The sequence below is a fragment of the Caenorhabditis remanei genome, chromosome III (genome assembly GCF_010183535.1).
Source record: "Caenorhabditis remanei strain PX506 chromosome III, whole genome shotgun sequence".
Taxonomy (NCBI): domain Eukaryota; kingdom Metazoa; phylum Nematoda; class Chromadorea; order Rhabditida; family Rhabditidae; genus Caenorhabditis; species Caenorhabditis remanei.
Window position 1 is genome coordinate 14,195,056 of NC_071330.1, and position 22,822 is coordinate 14,217,877.

General features: G+C 35.2%; 1 protein-coding gene across 1 annotated transcript; it reads right to left on the reverse strand.

Annotated features, from left to right (window-relative positions):
- Positions 1-354: 354 nt before the first annotated feature.
- On the reverse strand, positions 355-6,116 carry GCK72_011295 (uncharacterized protein; the record flags this gene model as incomplete). The annotated part of the gene is made up of 6 exons (XM_003094144.2): positions 355-453; positions 510-594; positions 1,688-2,396; positions 3,618-3,854; positions 4,723-5,087; positions 5,968-6,116. The coding sequence occupies 6 exons, from the start codon at positions 6,114-6,116 to the stop codon at positions 355-357; spliced, it is 1,644 nt and encodes a 547-aa protein (XP_003094192.2).
- Between the last annotated feature and the right edge of the window lie 16,706 nt (positions 6,117-22,822).

Below are 22,822 nucleotides of genomic sequence, written 5' to 3' on the forward strand. Positions count from 1 at the left end.
GTCGGATTTCTGGTTTTTTATCGGATTTCTTCGCTTTTTTCATAGTTTTCGACGATTTAAACCGCGATTAAAACAAGAAAAATATATTTATTATATTCAGAAAAATATAGAGAAAAATCTGGAATGCAAATTATTATATGTCAAAATGAAATACTCACGAAAAGGCACAATAATAGGGAAAAAAGAGGAAAAATAAAAAATATTTTTGTAGATATAAATATGTTTTCTGGACCAGTAGGCGTGGTTTAGCAGCTAGGAACAATATTATAATGTTGGAAAGAATACATGGGTGGGAAAAAAAAAGTAAAATTAGGCCACAAAAAGTTTTTAGGCCAAAAATTTTTTTTTCAAAAATCAATTTGTAGTCTGAGCGGCACGTCGATTCTGACTCTCCTTCAATTTCAGCTTCTCAAATGCTTCATAATCAACTGGTGGGGAGTCTGGACGAGTTATCTGGAAGGAAAATTCAAATTTAGCGGTGTGTTGCAAGCGCGCTCCACCGGACAAACCTCTGTTTCAACGGTTTGGGAGCCGACTTCAGCGTGTTCTGATCGGTTTAGTGTCGCGTTGCTGGTTTCTTTGGCGGCCATTGATCTGGAAAAGAAAAAAATTTGAATAATCTGGTTTAAATCTAGTTTTTCAGATTTTTCTCCGTGAGATTCAGTTTTTCAAAATTTTCATTATAAAATTAGAATTCAGCTCGTTGAGACGCTTTGAATGAATATAAGCATGACTAGGTTTGCTTCCAGTTGGGTCCCACCACGAAAGTCCGAATTTCGGGTTACTGTAGTTTTCGTGGTGGGACCCAACTTGAAGCAAACCTAGTCATGATTATACTTTTCTGAAAGCTGAAAACGCCCTGAATTCAAAAATATAAGCTTTATGGATTTTTACTCAAAATTGATTAGGTTACGGTAGTTTGAAAATTTAGAGATTTTCGCAAAATTTTGAAAATTTAGAGATTTTCGCAAAATTTCGAAAATCTGTAACTTTTTCAATTTTCATGTTTTAGACTGGATTTTTAGTGCAAAATGTGCAGATTTCTCTGGGTTGGAAAAAATAAAATAGTTGGAAAAAATAAAATATGGAATTTTCAGAAAATTTTCGAAAATCTCAATTTGCTGATATTTGCTGTAACTCGGCAAGTTTTCAACCGATGCTTTAAATATTAAGTTTTTCAGAATCAGCAAGTCAAGAGCTTTCAGAAAAGTATAATCATGTCTAGGTTTGATTCAAGTTGGGTCTCACCACGAAAACTACAATAACCCAGAGTGAGACTACTGTAGTTTTCGTGGTGGGACCCAACTTGAATCAAACCTAGACATGATTATACTTTTCTGAAAGCTCTCAACAAGCTGAATCTAATGGTGCAAAAATCAATTCTGTTATGGTCTACTTTAGGCTAACTTAGACTTTTCGAAAATTTGATATTGCTGTAACTTGATGGATTTCCAATCGATTCTTAAGATTTTAATATTTTCAAAATCAGCTAGTCGAGTGCTTTCAGAAAAATATAATGATGCCTAGGTTTGCTTCAAGTTGAGTCTCGACACGAAAACTACAGTACTCCTGGAGTGGAGTACTGTAGTTTTCGTGGTGAGAACCAACTTGCATCAAACCATGGCATGATTATACTTTTCTGAACCGTCTCGACGCGCTGAATCTCGCTATGCTAATAAGAACTCACCTCAACGTCCCCGAAAACGCCTTTTCATTGATATGTGGTTTCCGGTAAATCCCCGCCTCATACTGATCCCACTGACTATCGGCTCTCGTGGACGCCATCGACGCGGACTCCCCGCCTTTCTTGAGTGTCCCACGCTTTTTGAATGTATCGTAATACGTCTCATACCCATCGCCACCGTAATTCGCCGGCTGATAGCTCGCCTCGGGGAATCCACCGGTCGCCCCGACATACGGTGGCTCCTCATACGCGCCACGGCGCATAGTACCGTATACCGACTCGGGTCCGGTGATGATCGGTCCGTCGCCCGCCGGCGGACTACTCGGCCGCATAAAATGTGGTGGTGGCGGTGGGAAGAATGGCGGGAATCCACCGCGGAACATCATCGGATGCGGAGGGGGCGGAGCCATGAATCCACCACGTGGCATACCGTAGTGTGGGTGAGGGGGCGGAGCCATGAAATGGTGTGGTGGTGGTGCTCCGCGAGCCCAGTGCGGTGGTGGTGGACCGCCAAAATGAGGATGTGGAGGTGCGCCGCCACGATGATGGGGTGGTGGTGGGAAGAAGGCGAATGGGGGCGGAGCCATCATGGGGTACGGATGGTGCATTGGATGGAATGGATGTGGTGGGGGACCGCGGTAGGAGAGATCGTTGTCCGAGCCGGCACGACGCATTGGTTCTTCGAATGGAACGAGTGCACCGCGGATTCCGCCTGGAATTTGTGTGGAATTTGAGACAAAATTAGGAGCAAAGTGAACATTTTTTGATTTTCCCAACTAGATCACATTTAGAGCTTCATTTTAAGCTAAAAATCTTGAAATTTGGTTGGAAATTTCAAAAGTTACAGATTTTCGAAAAATTTCGAAAAAACCGAAAATTTCGAAAATTTCAAATCGATGTAACTTTGTCCATTTTCGGCCGAAATCGATATTTTTAACAATTTTGAAATCAGGAAAACGAGAGCTTTCAAATGAGTATAATCATGGCTAGGTTTGGAAAAATTTGAATTTTTTGAAAAAAATTCAGCTTTTTTTTGGGATTTTCAGAGAAAAAAGCAAAATTTTTATTTTCTATATTTTATCCAGATGTACACTAAATTTATCACATTTCAAATATAAAACCAGGTCAAACAGTCAAAAAATGAAAAAGTTGGGGATTTTCGAAAATTTTCGGAAAATTTCGAAAATATGAAAATTTTGAAATTGCTGTAACTTCACCAGTTTTGACTCAAATTCTGAAAAACTTGCATATTTAAACTCAGCTTGCTGAGAGCTTTCAGAAAAGTATAATCACGCCTATGTTTGGCTGAAATTGGGTCCCACCACGAAAACTACAGTAACCCGGTGATTTTCGTGGTGAGACCCAACTTGCACTAAACCTAGGCATGATTATACTTTTTTAAAGCGTCTCGACAAGCTGAACACGAAAAATAATGTTTCAGCTGATTTGGGTTAAAACAGACAGAGTTACAATAAGATTCAAGATTTCAAGATTTTCGAAAAATTTCAAAAATCTGTAACTTTTTCAATTTTTTAGTTTCAGACTTGATTTTTTGTGCAAATTGTGCACCTCCATCAGGGCTACTCGGAAAATATAAAAAATCTGATGTTTTCAGATGTATTTTCAGATGGATTTTCAGAAAATTTCAGCGTCTAGGATCAAAAATGTCAAAATTTCAGAATTTTCAGAATATAGTCATGATTATACTTTTTTGAAAGCTCTCGTCTTGCTGAATTCAGAAATATAAATTCCCAGGAAATCGGATTAATTCTCAGTGAGTTATGATAAAAATGTGAAATTTTGGATTTTCGAAATGTTTCGAAAATCTGTAACTTTCTCAATTTTTGACATTTCCGAATGGTTTTTGGCTCAAAATGCTCCAAATCAACTAATCTAGGTCTACAGTAATAAAATATCCTGAAAATCCTCTCACCTGTCTCACTAGCGGCCTTCTTATTAGTATTATTCTTATTGTGATTCACGAGACTGCTACTAATCGATACGCTATCATACTCTCCGTCTTGTTGACGTCTTTCTTGCCAATTCTTCATATTTTTCTCCTCGACTGGAAGAACGTCTTCTTCGAATGAATTCTCCTCGATTTCACTGGACGGAGAGTTGGGAGACCGCTCGCCCGTCGATCCCTCACCTTCTTTGATCGCTTTTAGGCCTGGAATTAGGTTTTGTTGAGAATTTGAAAATTTCAGAAGAACGACCTCAAAATTTATGACATTTTGATATAAAACACAACAAGAAATTGATTTTTGGATAAAAATGAAAATTTTAGAAAAATACTTTTTTTTGACATTTTTTTCCCCAAAATTTTCCTGGAAATTTAGTTTCAGAAATTTAAACCAGAATAATTGTACTCAGCTCGTTCTCAGCTTTCAGAAAAATATAATCATGCCTATATTCGGTGAAATTAGGGTCCCACCACGAAAGCTACAGTTCTCCACTCAAGGGTTACTGTAGTTTTCGTGGTGGGACCCGATTTGGAACAAACCACGGCATGATTATACTTTTCTGAAAGCTCTCAACGAGCTGAACCGGAAAATACAAAAAATTTAGGTCTCGGAGCGAAAAGTGACTGGGTTACGATCATTCGAAAATTCGGAAAATTTCGAAAAATTTCGAAAATCCGTAACTTTTTTGGTTTTCAAAATTTTCCGATAATTTTTTTGTACATCGATAGCTTGTTAGTCAGGCTAGCTAGGAAATATATATTTAGCTTTACTGTCACCAAAAAAACTACAGTAACCCGGCAGAGACAGGCCAAAATCAAAATATCTTCAACCGATTCTTGAAATTTGCACATTTTCAGAATCAGCTAGTCATGAGCTTTTAGAAAAGTATAATCAAGACAAGGTTTGATGCAAGTTGGGTCTCGCCACGAAAAGACACCGGGCGTACTGTAGTTTTCGTGGTGGGACCCAACTTGAAGCAAACTTACGCATGATTATACTTTTCTGGAAGCTCGTGACTAGCTGAACACAATTCTGACATGCTTATTTTCTCAAAATCAAAAAATCGCTGCCCACCTGGAATTCTCTCGTCCATCTTCAACTGCATAGTCTCTGTATAGGCGTGTACCATACACCTGACCAACGCGTTCGCCGCCTTCACATTAGTACAAATGAATCCGTGACATTCCAGAACTTTCACCCCGGTAGTCCGTCTAAAAATCGCCGCGAATATTGGCGGATGCGGAGAATTGGGAATATTGGCGAACGGACTGTCCAATGGCATGAATTGCTCACCGCCACCGCCCACTTTGAACCCTTCTACGTTGACGTAACGAACGGCAGCACAGTAGTGAAGAGTGATGATTGGGAAGAAGACGGTCTCCGTTTTCTTCTCTCCCTCGATGTACTCGAGAAGGACACCGTTTGACCAGACGGATAGCCTGAAATTAAGATAAAAATATTTTTTAAGGCTAGATCTGAACATTAGCTTTAATTTAAGCCAGAAATCTAGAAAAATGGATGGAAAATCAAAAAGTTAGAGATTTTCGAAAATTTTCGAAAGTTTTGAAAGTTTGATATTTCTGTAACTCGGCGAGTTTACAACCAATTCTTAAGATTTTCAGATTTTTAGAATCAGCTAATTACGAGCTTTCAGAAAAGTATAATCATGCCTAGGTTTAAGGCAAGTTGGGTCCCACCACGAAAAAAAAAAAAAAAAAATACAGTAACCCAGACTGAGACTACTGTAGTTTTCGTGGTGAGACCCAATATCAACCAAATATAGGCATGATTATACTTTTCTGAAAGCTCTCAACAAGCTGAATCTAATGGTGCTGAAACAAATTCTGTTATGGTCTACTTTAGGAAAACTTAGACCTGAAATGCGCTTCTAAGACTGCTAAAACGAGACGGATTCGAATTTTTGGTGCTAATATAATTTTTAGAGTTAGAATACGTTTTGATCTGCAATTCAAGTTTGAAATCATAAAAATTGAGTGAGAAATAAAAGAGTTACAGATTTTCGAAAATTTTCGAAATTTTCGAAATTTTAATACTGCTGTAACTTGATGGATTTTCAACCGATTTTTTGTGCATTTTCAGAATCAGCTAGTCACGAGCTTTCAGAAAAGTATAATCATGCCATGGTTTGGAGCGATTCGAATTCCATGCGCCTTTAAACCAGGGGTACTGTACTTTTCGTGGTGGGACCCAATTTTAACCAAACCTAGGCATGATTATACTTTTCTGAAAGCTCTCAACGAGCTGAACACAACTGGGACATTCAAATTTCAAAAAAATCAGTCTCAACAATTTTCTCACCAAGAATCAATGCCACGTGTGTCCGGTGACTCGTGAATGGGGTATCGCTCTTTCAATGGCTGCTGAATTCCTTGTAAACCATCTTTCGTGATGGTCGGCACTGCACTGCCGATGTACAGTACTCGGCATCTGCACAGTGGCAATGGCATCTGGAAAATTAATTGGGGTAATTAAAGAAGGTAATTAAGAGGGATAATTAAGAGGTGTAATTGACGGAAAAGTAAGAAATCAGAATTGAGAAAATGTTAATCGTGGGAAAATGCTATAAACGCAAAAACAATCCATCGAAAATGATAAAAAATTGAGTAACTAGCAAAAATTCAAAATCTGAAATTTCCAGATCTCACAAAAACCATCATAACTTTTTCAGATTTCCCTCATAACTCACGAAACCTAATTTTTTGGATTCAGCGTGACTAGACGCTTCAAACGAGTATACACAAGACTAATTTCTGAGCTATTTGGGTCCCGCCACGAAAACTACAGTACCTATTCTGGGGGTACTGTAGTTTTCGTGGCGGGACCCAACTTGAATCGAATAGGCGCATGATTATTTTCGTTTGAAGCGTCTTTTTACGCTGATTACGAATATTTTATTATCAAAAAGATTGGAGAAAAATGGGAAAAGTTATGACCAAAAAACTATTTTTTTAATTGAATTTTTTTTTTAATTGACAATTGAAGAAACCTGACCAATTAACACATAATATTACAGTGAGTAATTGCATGTCATCATTTAAAATAGAAAACGAATCAGAAACAGGTGTTGCCCGAATAAAAAGTAATAAGTGAAGTGTTGTTCTCTCTCTTTTTTTGGATATAACTAGTTTAGTTAGGAAAACGTAGAAAACATGAAGGATGGTGACAATCAATAAGAGAATAAGCAAAAAAATAAGTCAAAACAAAAAAATTGATAGGAAATAGTGAAAAATTAAGTTTTTAGACAAAACATTTTTTTTTGAAAATTAAGACGCACTCTCTGACTCGTTCGAGCATCGATCAACAGACCATGTTCACCCGAAAAAAGTTGACCATCTCCGATTTGTCAATCCTTTTGATCAAAGGTAGTACCAAGTGTTCTTAGCAAATTGGGGTACTTTTTGGCTAGGTCCGTCACCTGGATACCTAGAAAAATCAAAAAATCGATATTTTTCGAAAATTTTTCCTGAAGGAGTTAGGAATAAAATCTCAACGGGAAATTAATTTAGACACTATTTTAAGCATTTTTTGTGTTCAGAACAAAATTCCAGCTCAACACCTTCATAGTGAAAATTTTGAAAATTTATGAAATTTTCGGGTTTTTTTCATGAAATCGGTTTTATCTCGGCAGGGACACGAGAAGACATTGTTTTTTATTTGATATTCGAAATCTACATAAAATTTGGTATCGGATACATGTTGTCCCTACTCGTAACTCGGGGACCAAAGAACGGTTTTTGAGGGAAGAATGAGAAAAACTTGGATTTTAATTTTCGAGGTCCTCCGGTAAATCATTTTTGATGTTTCAAAATAATGGTTTTTTGAAGTTTTTCATTCAATCATGTTATTTTTATTTAGTTCCGGTACAATTTTCGATCAAACTAACAAAAAAATTTCGAAAAAATTGAATTTTGTGATTTCTGAAAATTTTCTCCCGAATTGAATCATTCCGACTGAAATGTTAAGGATAGCATTATAAAATCAGGAGAATATGACTGGAATATTCTTTAGGTTCATAAAAAACTTGATTCCCACTGTCTGGTCACCTGCTACTTACGTGTTCATGGTGAAATTCAGCGAAATTTTCAACTTGGGAAGTTGGTGCAACGGTACTTCGTACTTGCAACGTTATTTGACAGGGAATTGCGGTGAATATGACAGAAATAGTGAGAAAACGGCAAAAATTGATAGATTCTGCAAGATTTTCAAAAAAAAACTTGAATAGTTTTTTCCTGATATCCATAAAAAGGTCAGACCATTGAACATTTATGAGTCCTAATTTTTTAAAACTTTTTTTCGTAAATCTTGCAGAATCTATCAATTTTTGCAGTTTTCTCACTATTCCTGTCATATTCATCGCAATTCCCTGTCAAATAACGTTGCAAGTACGAAGTACCGTTGCACCAACTTCCCAAGTTGAAAATTTCGCTGAATTTCACCATGAACACGTAAGTAGCAGGTGACCAGACAGTGGGAATCAAGTTTTTTATGAACCTAAAGAATATTCCAGTCATATTCTCCTGATTTTATAATGCTATCCTTAACATTTCAGTCGGAATGATTCAATTCGGGAGAAAATTTTCAGAAATCACAAAATTCAATTTTTTCGAAATTTTTTTTGTTAGTTTGATCGAAAATTGTACCGGAACTAAATAAAAATAACATGATTGAATGAAAAACTTCAAAAAACCATTATTTTGAAACATCAAAAATGATTTACCGGAGGACCTCGAAAATTAAAATCCAAGTTTTTCTCATTCTTCCCTCAAAAACCGTTCTTTGGTCCCCGAGTTACGAGTAGGGACAACATGTATCCGATACCAAATTTTATGTAGATTTCGAATATCAAATAAAAAACAATGTCTTCTCGTGTCCCTGCCGAGATAAAAACGATTTCATGAAAAAAACCCGAAAATTTCATAAATTTTCAAAATTTTCACTATGAAGGTGTTGAGCTGGAATTTTGTTCTGAACACAAAAAATGCTTAAAATAGTGTCTACATTAATTTCCCGTTGAGATTTCATTCCTAACTCCTTCAGGAAAAATTTTCGAAAAATATCGATTTTTTTATTTTTCTAGGTATCCAGGTGACGGACCTGGCCAAAAAGTACCCCAATTTGCTAAGAACACTTGGTACTATCTTTGATCAAAATTATAGACAAATCGGAGATGGTCAACTTTTTTCGTGTGCCTACGGGTGATCGAACGAGTCAGAGAGTGCGTCTTAAATTTTTTACAAAAACTAATTTTTTTTATTCAGATTCACACCGATCATTGTGAAAACCGAATTTCTGAACTCAGCATGTTCTCAGCTTTCAGAAAAGTATAAACACGCCTATATTTCCTTCAAATTGGGTCCCACCACGAAAACTACAGTAGCCCGAAATTCCATAAATCGTGGTGGGACCCAACTCGAAGCAAACCTTGGCATGATTATACTTTTCTGAAAGCTGAGAACATTCTGAGTTCAAAAATATAATTTTTATTGAGATTGAAGTGAAATTGAAAAAATTATGATGATTTGAAAAAATAATTGAAAAATTTTTGAAAAACGAATTTTTTCGAAATTCTGTAACTCGGTGATTTTAGGAGGTAGAAAGTTGGTTTTGAGTGGAAAATGAAGGTAATGAGTTGGTCTTTTTGTGAAAAACACAATCACAAAGTTTAGAGCAGCATAGGATAGGTCAAGTCTCAAAAAAAGGAAAAATCCCAAAAATTTTTGAATTACAGTCATAAGTATACTTATCAGAACGGTTTTGACGCAAAGATTTCAAAAAATGCAATTCTGATTGTTCTAAATCATTTTCAGCCGTTAAAACTCAAAAAAGCCAAAAAAAAATTAGGTTTTCCGGCTGAAAATCTCAAATTTTCAGCCCGAAAACTAGAAATTCCAAAAATTCCAAAAAAATTCCAGGAACAAGTAACTACACAATCGTTCTGTTTCTCATTCTCAAGAAACCAGTCCGACTAGTTATATTATTAGTATTGAGAAGAGGGGAACAATACGCCCGGATTGACATAAACACATTGTATACCGCACAGAGAGAGAGAGTGAGAGAGTGAGAGAGACGCAGAGAAAAGATGAAAGGCGACGATATGGAGAAGACGTGGAAGTAGTGATGGTCTCCTTCTGGATATGTCCTTCGGAAGAAGAAAGAGATTATCAGTCAGTAGTAATAGTAGTAGTAGTAGAGATCTCCTCGGGATGATAAGGGCAACGCGCGGATTTATGCATAGTAGTGTACTTAATAGTTGGGGGAATTTTATTTTATTGAGTAGCCCATAAAATTATCTGAATTTTGAGCCTAGAACCAATGTCCTACGTTTGGAAATCGCTGAGTTACAGATTTTCGAAAAAATTCGAAATTTTAAAATGTTTGACTTTTTTTCAAACTGCCGTAATTTTTTCAATTTTCGTCCAACTCTGGTAAAACTCACATTTTCAAACTCCCCGCGTTTTCAGCTTTCAGAAAAGTATAATCATGCCCCTATTCCATGCAAGTTGGGTCCTACCACGAAAACTACAGTACCCCAGTTTAAAGGCGCATGGAACCCAATTTCAACCAAATTAGGGCATGATTATACTTTTATGAAAGCTGGGAACGTGCTGATTTTGGAAATGCATTTTTTTTATAAAATTAGGAATACATTTCAGCAAATTACGGCTATTTTAAATTTCACGATTTTTCGAAAATTTTCGAAATTCTGTAACTTTTCGAGTTTTAGAGATACGGAATTGATTTTTAGTGCAAATTGAATCTGGACTACCCTTTATATCCAAAAATCTGAATCTTTTTCAGTTTTAAAAATGAAAAATTAAATTTAAAAATGTTTTTAAATTTTCAAAAAAGATAAAAAAAGTTTCGGTGCCTCATGCTGGAATCGAACCAGCGACCTTCTGTTTACTAGACAGACGCTCTGCCACTGAGCCAATGAGGCGACACTGTCTCCCGTCCATCAGGGAATATAAGAAAGTCGTCAAATCAAAAAAGAAAAAAAGAAAAAAAGCATCAGCCCAATGCGGGGCTCGAACCCGCGACAACCAGATTAAGAGTCTGGTGCTCTCACAGGTAAAACGGGGATGCCGAGAAATGGGGTGGTCGGCGGCTTGGGAACCGCAAACAGGCGAAGGATGGCCGGTCGGCAGCCGAAAAACCGCGAACAGCTGAAGGGTTGCCGACTGGTGGCCGGCAGACCGCAAACAGTCCAAAAGTGGTCCAAAGTAAAAATTGTTAGAGTTCTATAGAAAACCGCAACTTTTGTGGAAAAAAATTTATGTACGATACCTCAGAATCCTTTCTAGTCTAATGACAGTCTTTATTTCTAAAAATTTAATAATTTTGATAAAGTGGCTGATTGGCGGCTGAACGGCGGCTGAAGAACCGCGGGTTGGTCAGTGGTTGCTTGTTGGCAGGCCAGTGGCGGCCGAATGGTGGTTCAGGGTGTATGTCTATAGTGATTTTAACAAGTTCTTGTAATCAGATTTTCGATAGAGTGAAGAAAAGAGATAAGAAGATAACGTTTTCATAGAATGTAGATTAGGATAACAAGATTAAATACAGTAATACCTATAATATAGGTGCTCCCAGTAGGAAGAGTTTGGAGCTCAATATCTCAACTGCTTCATGAGCTATCACATTTTTTCCAACTGAAGAAATATTTTATAAGTATTCAGCTATGTTTTGTCTGTTGGCAACTTTTTGATATCTCCTTTAAGGAAAAAGATATACCGCGTTGAACATAGTTCTTTGTGGACACCTCATTAGAGGTGTTACGGTAAATTATACACTGTCACTTTCAATTCTTTTTAGTTTTTCCAAATTCCCAATGTTAGAAAATCTTAGCCAGAGTGCTAAATGACTCATGAATCAACATAACGTTTCTAGTTACACTTCTGAAATCTTGATAAGTGTTAGAACAATGGAACTACTCTATGTTTTCCGACACTTGTAGAAAAGTTTTTTTCGAAGCAATCTGTTCTTTCTCTGATTTTTTTGGTGTTTTCTGTGAAAAATTCGGTTTGAAATCTGTTCTTTAATTACTAATTGACTCACAGCCATGCATGAAGCCTCTACTGGAAAGCGCAACGACACTCCGGTATCCCGGCCGAGCGTGTTGTTTACCGTAAATCCACATCACATTTATTTTATTCGCCGGCAGTCATTTTTCCCCATTTTCGAAGCGTATTTCGCTTAAACTCGACTTTTTTCACTGAAAACAAGTTACAAAATGTAGAGAAAAGTTAAATATATCTATTGAAAATTGTCGGAAGCTATTTTCGAAACAAAATTTGGACTTTGGCAACGAAAATCGGATTTTCGAAAATGAAAATAGAGTTTCCTCTCGATTTTCATTTCGGAACAGTCTAATATATGATTTCAGGTGGATAAAAAGGTAAGTAAGTAAGTTTGAACTGCTCCGAAATGAAAATCGGTTGAAAATTCTTATTTTTTGGGCCTTGTGGCGGAAGTCGGTTTTCGCTCACTTTAAAATGAAAACGGGGTTGTTTCGCTAATGTTCTTATTGAAACGAAGCACAGTCTCCCAGTCTCCCAAAAACAACTGCAAGGAAATTTTTGATCTACTCACACAAAACGAAAATTTTGAGAAATTTGCAGGTCTAAAACTGTATTACTTTAATTTTTAGCGTAAAGCTCAAGGTCGGAAGTAAGAAAATTTCAGTTTTAGAATTATTCTGACTGCATTATCTACCTATTCAATGCAAAAAATCCTGGTTTCAGATTTTATTTCAGGTCGAAATGGCAGTTTTTCATTTTCGATTTCATTAAAATCTATCAGCGTTTTCAATTCTCAATATTATCAAACAAATGATAGCTTAAAACATGCGCCAGAAATTTTTAAACATTTTTGATGGATGGCACCAAATTTGGCTCAGTAGTTTTCGAGAAAATAACAAAAAACCACAAAATTTTCGGAATTTGATCGATTTCTCGAAAACTACTGAGCCAAATTTGGTGCCATCCATCAAAAATGTTTAAAAATTTCTGGCGCATGTTTTAAGCTATCATTTGTTTGATAATATTGAGAATTGAAAACGCTGATAGATTTTAATGAAATCGAAAATGAAAAACTGCCATTTCGACCTGAAATAAAATCTGAAACCAGGATTTTTTGCATTGAATAGGTAGATAATGCAGTCAGAATAATTCTAAAACTGAAATTTTCTTACTTCCGACCTTGAGCTTTACGCTAAAAGTTAAAGTAATACAGTTTTAGACCTGCAAATTTCTCAAAGTTTTCGTTTTGTGTGAGTAGATCAAAAATTTCCTTGCAGTTGTTTTTGGGAGACTGGGAGACTGTGCGAAGTTAATATTTTTCAGTTGGAAATGAGGTAAGACGGTAGGCTATCGTTTCAAATGAAAATTAGTTAAAATCAACTCTGTTTATCAGCCGTAACTTGTTTTCATGTGAAAAAGATTGAGTGAAAATCGAAAAAAAATCACAAGTCCGGAAAATATGGGAAAATGAACGATGAAGGAATTACAATATTACATTAAAACACATTGATAACTGAATATAGGACTAATTAGGTAGAAATCGTATTCGGAACGAAGTATAATACCAATAATAGGGGGTAGGTGCTGCCCAAATTTTGAACCGCCAGCAGCCCAAAGGCAGGCTGCCGGCAGCCCGGGGTTTGAACTGCCAGTTGTTCCCTGGCAGGTCTCCCCCGGGCTGCCGATCACCCCATTTCTCGGCTTCCCCGTTTTACCTGTGCTACCGACTGAGCTAACCGGGCGGCGAGTGGAGACATAGTGGAAGGCGGTGAAGAAGGTGGCGGCGGCGGGGTGGGGGAGAGGTGGGGGGAGCGGGGAGAAAGTCGGTGGACATCCGGACACCTTGGGACACAGACACACAGACAGACATTCGGAGTGCTACTTTAGCATCTAAGCTATCTAAATCTGAGGATTTTAGAAGAAGGAAAGGATTAGAAACATTGAAGAGGAGGGGTATTAAACTGCCCCCTCCACTTTGCAACTTTTCACTACTAGACACCCAAAAAACGGGAATTCGAAACGAATAAAAAGGGGAAAACTACCTGGGAAAATGATGGAAAACGTAAAGTTGGTGTTGGCGCGAAATGGGATGGGAGAAGCTGTAAACGAGAGGGATGTAAGATGAGGGGGGGAGTGACGTCATTAGGACAGGTAGGCGGGGTCCACAAATTAGAAAATTACATTTTAAATAATTGCCAGGTACTTTTCCCAGGTACTCCAGACTCTCCGCTTCAAACTGCACTAAAAATAAACTCCGTATCTCTAAAACTTGAAAAGTTACAGATTTTCGAAAAATTTCGAAAAATCGTGAATTTAAAATAGCTTTAATATGCTGAAATTTTATCATAATTTCATAAAAAGAGAATTTCTGAAATCAGCGCATTCTCAGCTTTCAGAAAAGTATAATCATGCCCAGGTTTGCTTGAAATTGGGTGTCACCACGAAAACTACAGTACCCCCTGGCTTAAAGGCGCATGGGACCCGAATTTTTGCAAACCTATGCATGATTATACTTTTCTGAAAGCTCTTGACGAGCTGATTCTGATGATATAAAAATCTCAAGAATCGGTTGTAAACTCGCCGAGTTACAGGAAAATCAAAATTTTGAGATTTACGAAAATTTTCGAAAATCTCTAACTTTCTTATTTTTTATTCAATTTTTTAAAGTTTTAGGTCAAATTAAAGCTAACACTCTGATCTACCCGCAAAAAAACCAGAAACCATCCCAAAATGTGGAAAAATTACAAAGGTACAGATTTTCAAAACTTTTCAAAAATTCGCATCTCACATTTTTTATCATAACTTTTTCAGGAATGTCTCAAATCACATAAAACTTGAATTTTCAAATTTGGTGTGTCAAGGCGCTTCGAATGAGTATAATCATGCAATATCTAGGGTCCCACCGCGAAAAATTAAAAAAAAATTTAAAGGCGCATACCGTATTTTCGTGGTGGGACCCTACTTTCCCCGAATCTGGTTATGATTATACTTTTCTGAAGCGTCTCGGCGAGCCGAATTCAAATTTGTTATTAATTTTCAGATTAAAAAAAATCTATCGAGTTATAAACATTTAATTGGATTTTCGAAACGAAAACTTTCGAAAATCCATAACTTTTCCATTTTCTAACATTTCTCACCGGTTTTTGTGTTAAAACAACGAGAATTGATTGAACTTTCGATTAAAAATCTTGTTACATTCGATTTCCTGAGAAAAAGTTGTCTTTTCTGGGTTAAAAGTGAAAACAGGTACGTACTTGTTCAGTACCCAAATTCAATCATCAGAAAAAAATAAAAAAGTTGCCAAACAAGGAAATTGTGAAAACGGTGAAAAGAGAGAGAGAGTGTGTGAAAGTGAGAGACGGTTAGAGAAAAAGAGAAAAAAGAAGTGAACCGGAAAAATGGTCAGAGATAGGTAAACCCGAAAGTTATCGCTTCGACGAATCTCTTTTTTTTCTTTTTTTGGTGAAAAAAAAATTGTGACGAATTTTTTGTTATTTTTGTTATACCAAAATTTTTCGCCAAAAAGAATACTAAAAAAAGGTCATTTATATCAATAAATGTTGTGGTGGTGAGAAGAGGGGAACCGGATTTTATTTTTTTGAAATTTTTTTTCGAACATGTGATTTGACAATATAATTCGAAATTTCAAAGTAAAAAACGGGTCAAAAATTGTTTTTAAAGCCAAATTTGGATTCATCGCGACGAGAGCTTTCAGAAAAGTATAATCATGCCCATATTCGGAGCAAATTGGGTACCACCACGAAAACTACCGTAGCCAGGTCTGGGGTACTGTAGTTTTCGTGGTGGGACCCAACTTGAAGAAAACCTAGGCATGATTATACTTTTCTGAAAGCTCTCAGCGAGCTGATTCTGAATATATAGTTTTTGTTTTATTTGGAAAAAATTCAAATGAGTTTTAAGAGAATTTGAATTTGTAAGATTTTTCGAAAATTTTCGAAATTCTGTAACTTTTTGAGTTTTTAAGATAATGAGTTGGTTTTTAGTGAGCTAAAGAGCTAAACATCTGAATTTATTGCAAAAAAATATAAATATTTCAGAAACAGTGCTTTGAGGTTACAGTAAGCCCAGAAATGGCAAAAATTTTGGTGAAAACAAAAATCTCTCAAAACATATCATGATTATACTTTTCTGAAAGCTCTCAGCTGCCTGAATTCTAAAAATATAATTCTTACATCAATTGTTGCAAATCCAGGAGAGTTACGGTAGGTTTAGTCACTGAGTCAGAGGGTGAGAGTGCAGAGATACCAGACACTCTGCGTCTCTAACCCCGAATTTCAAAAATTTTAGAATGTAGGCATGATTATACTTTTCTGAAAGTTGGGAACGAGCTGAATTCAGAAATATAAAAATTTTAGGTCTCGGAGCGAAATTAGCAGGGTTACAGTAATTTGAAATTTTTGGAAATTTTCGAAAAGTTTCGAAAGTCTGTAACTTTTTTGGGTTTCAATATTTTTCAATAATTTTTTCATACATTGACAGCTTGTAAGTCAGGCTAGCTAGAAAAAAGATTAACGATGTTAATACCAGAAAAACTACAGTAACCCGGCATAGGACTGCCAAAATTCAAAATTTTTAGAATATAGGCATGATTATACTTTTCTGAAAGCTCAAGACGAGCTGAATGCGATTTTGTCAGAAAAAATAGACGAGACAAAAAGTTGTAAAAGATTTCATAGAAAAATAAAAAATTTCTGAAAAAAATCAATAAAAATAATGATGACGTTCTCCACGTCTTCTTCTCGATCGGCGGATGACTACACACACCAACAATAACAACAAAACATCATCGAACACCGTCCGCCCCGCCGCCGCCGACAAAAAGAAACAGAAATAGTGTGGGAATCGGCGGAGAATTAGAGAAAAAGAGAAAAATGAGAGAAAGTTATGGCCTTGGCCTCTGGAAAAGGGGAAGGATAGGTGGTGTAGAGAGAGGGGGACGGTTGGAGAAGAAGAAGAAGATGTGAGAATAGAAAAAATGAGAAAAAATCTATTGTTAGTACATTGTGTCTCAGATTTTGAATGAAAATGATCAGGTGACAAAAAAATTAAAAAAAAAATTTTTTTCAAAAATTTTTTTCACTTTTTTTTGTTGAATAATTCCTATTCCTGCTTCTAATTTCAAAACCAATTGCATTTTCAGATTCAACTCATTTCCAGCTTTCAGAAAAGTATAATCATGTCTATATTCTGAAAATTTCAAAATTTCAGATATTCAATTTTTTTTTCAAAAAATCTGAAATCTCTGAAAATTTGAAATTTTAGCGTTTTTGGCTTTAAACATTTTTCAATTATATTCAGCATGTTTCCAGCTTTCAGAAAAGTATAATCATGCCCATATTCTGAAATTTTGAATTTTGGCAGGTCTATGCTGGGTTACTGTAGTTTTTCTTGTATTAACATCGTAAAAATATTTTTTCTAGCTAGCCTGACTTACAAGCTGTCGATGTATAAAAACATATTGAAAAATATTGAAACCCAAAAAAGTTACAGAATTTCGAAAATTTTCGAAACTTCCCAAAATTTCAAATTACAGTAACCCTGCTAATTTTGCTCCGAGACCTAAAATTTTTGTATTTTCTGAATCAGCGTGTTTTCAGCTTTCAGAAAAGTATAATCATGCCTATATTCTTAAGTTTTTGAAATTCGGCGTTAGAGACGCAGAGTGTCTGGTTTCTCTGTGCTCTCACCCTCTGACTCAGTGACTAAGACTACCGTAACTCTCCTAGACTCGCCCTAGTTGATATAAAAACTAATTTTAAAAAATCTGGCAACTGAGAGCTTTCAGAAAAGTATAATCATGACATGTTTTGAGGGATTTTCATTTTTTATAAAGTATTTGCAACTTTTTGGCTCTTTTGGCTCACTGGGAGCCGGAGACACTGTTTTTGAGGAGTTTTCATATTTTTGCAATAAGTTTGAATGATTGGCTCTAATTTCAACTAAAAACCAGTTTGTTATCTTAAAAACTCAAAAAGTTACAGAATTTCGAAAATTTTCGAAAAACCCTATTAATTCAAATTCGCATAACCCATTTAATTGTTTCCCAAATAAGACAAAAACTACATTTTCAGAATCAGCTCGCTGATAGCTTTCAGAAAAGTATAATCATGCCCTGGTTTGCTTCAAGTTGGGTCCCACCACGAAAACTACAGTAACCCGGTTTAAAGGCGCATAGCGTTTCAAATTGCTGAGAGCCTAGGCATGATTACACTTTTATGAAAGCTCTCGTTTTTCTGATTCCAAAAATTATAAAATTATCAATTTTGGTGTAGAACGAACAAAGTTACATCGATTTGAAATTAACGATATTTTCGAAAATTTTCGAAATTCTGTAACTTTTCAAGTTTTCAACCGAATTTTGTGATTTTTGGCTTAAATTGAAGCTCGTAATGTGATCTAGCTGGAAAAAAACGTGCTGATTTAAAAAATGTATTATTTATAAAACTACACAGTCTCCCAAACCCCAAAAAACAACTGCAAGCGAAAGTTCTCAGTGGAGCGCAAAGGCCGCGCGCTACAGTAGTCAAAAAAATTTTTTTAATAATTTTTCAACTGAAAATTTTGATTTTATTTAAATTACGAACATTAAAGGAGATAAAAAGTGAAAATTGTCCATTACAAAAAACGAGAAAGGCAAAAGCAACGTTTCGGAAAAAAGAAAACTATTTTTGAAGCAAAAATAAAAGCCCTGATACAGATCGAAGTTTTGGCCTGAGAAATCAGTTTTTTCATTATTTCTCGAAACTTATTCGGCAAAAAAGTGACCCATCCATCAGAAATGAAGATCTTTTTATTGCGGATTTTTTGAGCTATAATAGAGGTGGAAACGTCAAGAAATAGAGAGCTGGATACAGTTTGAAGTCGAGAATTCGGCAAAAAAATTTCAGTTGAAAATGGTGTTTTCTTCAAAAAATTATCAAATACAACACTCAAAAGACATGATATCATGGTTTTTAGAAAAATAATTGTTTTTCTTTGATGTATTCATCACATTAACCTTTATTGAAGTGACTTTTTCATCTTTAGCTTTACGCTAAAAATTAAAAATTAAGACGCACTCTCTGACTCGTTCGATCACCCGTAGGCACACGAAAAAAGTTGACCATCTCCGATTTGCCTATAATTTTGATCAAAGATAGTATCAAGTGTTCTTAGCAAATTGGGGTACTTTTTGGCCAGGTCCGTCACCTGGGTACCTAGAAAAATCAAAAAATCGATATTTTTCGAAAATTTTTCCTGAAGGAGTTAGGAATGAAATCTAAACGGGAAATTAATGTAGACACTATTTTAAGCATTTTTTGTGTTCAGAACGAAATTCCAGCTCAACGCCTTCATAGTGAAAATTTTGAAAATTTATGAAATTTTCGGGTTTTTTTCATGAAATCGTTTTTATCTCGGCAGGGACACGAGAAGACGGGCTTTTTTATTTTAAATTCGGAATCTACATAAAATTTGGTATTGGAAACATGCTGTCCCTACTCGTATCTCTAGACCTAAAAAAAGATTTTTTGGGAAGAATGAGAAAAACTGCCATTTCAATTTTCAAGTCCTTCCAGTAAATTATTTTTGATGTTTTAAAATAATGGTTTTTTAAAATTTTTCATTTAATCATGCCATTTTTATTCAGTTCCGGTACAATTTTCGATCAAACTAACAAAAAAAATTTCAAAAAAATTGAATTTTTTGATTTCTGAAAATTTTCTCCCGAATTGAATCATTCCGACTGAAATGTTAAGGATAGCATTATAAAATCAGGAGAATATAACTGGAATATTCTTGAGATTTATAAAAAACTTGATTCCCACTGTCGGGTCACCTGCTACTTACGTGTTCATGGTGAAATTCAGCGAAATTTTCAACTTGGGAAGTTGGTGCAACGGTACTTCATACTTGCAACGTTATTTGACAGGGAATTGCGATGAATATAACAGGAATAGTGAAAAAACTGCAAAAATTGATAGATTCAGCAAGATTTACGAAAAAAAGCTTGAAAAGATTTTTCCTGATATCCATAAAAAGGTCAGACCATTGAACATTTATGAGTCCTAATTTTTTAAAACTTTTTTTCGTAAATCTTGCTGAATCTATCAATTTTTGCAGTTTTTTCACTATTCCTGTTATATTCATCGCAATTCCCTGTCAAATAACGTTGCAAGTATGAAGTACCGTTGCACCAACTTCCCAAGTTGAAAATTTCGCTGAATTTCACCATGAACGCGTAGGTAGCAGGTGACCCGACAGTGGGAATCAAGTTTTTTATAAATATTAAGAATATTCCAGTTATATTCTCCTGATTTTTTAATGCTATCCTTAACATTTCAGTCGGAATGATTCAATTCGGGAGAAAATTTTCAGAAATCAAAAAATTCAATTTTTTCGAAATTTTTTTTGTTAGTTTGATCGAAAATTGTACCGGAACTGAATAAAAATGGCATGATTAAATGAAAAACTTCAAAAAACCATTATTTTAAAACATCAAAAATAATTTACTGGAAGGACTTGAAAATTGAAATGGCAGTTTTTCTCATTCTTCCCAAAAAATCTTTTTTTAGGTCTAGAGATACGAGTAGGGACAGCATGTTTCCAATACCAAATTTTATGTAGATTCCGAATTTAAAATAAAAAAGCCCGTCTTCTCGTGTCCCTGCCGAGATAAAAACGATTTCATGAAAAAAACCCGAAAATTTCATAAATTTTCAAAATTTTCACTATGAAGGTGTTGAGCTGGAATTTCGTTCTGAACACAAAAAATGCTTAAAATAGTGTCTACATTAATTTCCCGTTTAGATTTCATTCCTAACTCCTTCAGGAAAAATTTTCGAAAAATATCGATTTTTTGATTTTTCTAGGTACCCAGGTGACGGACCTGGCCAAAAAGTACCCCAATTTGCTAAGAACACTTGATACTATCTTTGATCAAAATTATAGGCAAATCGGAGATGGTCAACTTTTTTCGTGTGCCTATGGTCAGTTGATCCATGCTCGATCGACTCGGAGAGTGCGTCTTAACTTTTAGACCTGCAAATTTCTCAAATTTTTCGTTTCGTGAGGGGAGATCGAAAATTTCTTTGCAGTTCTTACTCGGACTTTGGGAGACCGTGAACTAGGATAAAATCTCAGAAAATTACGGGTATTAGAATTTTTGGGAGGATTTTCGAAAATTTTCGAAATTCTGTAACTTTTCGAGTTTTAGAGATACCGAGTAGATTTTTAGTGCAATTTGAAGTGGAGAGTCTGGGCAATCCAAAAAAAAAAATAGAAAAAGGGTCTTTTCAAATTTTGAAAGTTAAATTTTTTTTTCAAAAACTTTTTTTTCAACGTTTGCTCCAAGGTTACTATACTATCCGGAAACTCATAAAAACGTAGAAAAAGTAAAAAAAAAGTCGGAAAAAAAGAAAAAGAAGAACTTGCAAGAATCCTTGACGGAAAGTTGGTTTCGAGGACATCGGAAGCCGCGGGCGGAAAAAAAGAAATGAAATAAAAAGAAAAAGAAGAAGAAGAAGCAGTGAAAAGAGAAGTTCAAGATGTTGTCCATGTTGACATATATCCCACTTATTTTCTTCATTTTTCTATTTCTCTCTCTCTCTCTCATGACACTTAGTGACTAATGGACCGGAAAAAGGAGAAAAAAGAAGAGATAGTAGCTGCAAACCACAAAAAAAACTAGGAAAAACGAACTAGAAATGTGAAAATTTGAAGATTTAGAAATTTTTTTTTTTGAAAATTTTGAAAATTTTAACATTTTTCGAAAACAAATGATTGCAGCCTTTTACATGGTATTTACCCGTAATGTGTTTTTGCCGAATAGACCATAAACTAAGCTTTAATTTAAGCTAAAAATCAGCTCAAACGGGAAGAAATGAAGATAGTTACAGAATTTCGAAAATTTTCGAAAAATCTTAGACTTTCTGATTTTAAACATACATGTGATGTGACAATAGAATATGTAATTTCAAAGTAAAAAATTGGTCAGAAATTGTTTTCAATGCCAAATTTGAATTCATCGTGACGAGAGTTTTCAGAAAAGTATAATCATGCCCAGATTCGGAGCAAATTGGGTCCCACCATGAAAACTACAGTACCCTAGGTTTAAGGGCTACTGTAGTTTTCGTGGTGGGACCCAATTCGAACCAAATATAGGCATGATTATACTTTTCTGAAAGCTCTTGTTTGGCACAACTCAAAAATACAGTTTTCTTGCAGATTAAGATAAAATTAAGAAAGCTACCGTTAGTTTCAAAAATCAAAAATTTTAAATTTTAGAAAAATTTCGAAAATCTGTGACTTTCGAGTTTTTAAGATTTCCGATAGATTTTGTGCTCAATTTAACGATGAGTGCATAATCTAACTGTAAAAATTTTTTTATTTTTGAAAATGAGGCAGGGTATTTTTTTTTTGAAAAAAAAACTAAAAAATCCAAATTTTTTCGAAAATCTGTAACTTTTCGAGTTTTAAAGATATCAAAAAGATTATTTTTGGAAATAAAAGGTAATAATCTACATTATTCGCTAAAAACTAAAAATTGCCCTTCCTCCCAAGAAAAAATCTCGACAAGTAGATCTCCCCCAACTTAAATACATACAACCTTGTCTCCGAACAACTTCAAAAATGTACAACAACTATCCAGTCCCGTAACTATTGATAATATCAGAGAAAGAAAAAAGAGCCATCCGGTTGAAATAATGGGATAGGCAGGGAGAGCAAGAAAAAAATGGGCTCCGTCAAGTGCATTCCGTGTGAAGTGTCTCTCCGGTAAGACCGGCGGGAGAATGTTCGTTGGTCAATTAATATTATCAAGTGTTCATTATATGAAAGGGATACTATTGGTCTAAGATAGTCTAGTTATTATTTAAAAAATAAAATAAAAATTTTGTGAAAATTTTTCAATAAAAAAATTCTGGAGTTGAATGTTTGAGAATTTTCAAAATTTTTGATGGTTTTGTTATTTTTACAGCTAGCTAAGGATCTTTACAACATTTCTATCTTTAAACCACCCAGAAACACTACGAAACAAAAAAGTTACAGATTTTCGAAACTTTTCGAAAATCTCGAAAATTTTAATTCACTGTAACTTATTCAGTTTTGATCCACATTTTCCAAAAAGTATATTTTCAGAA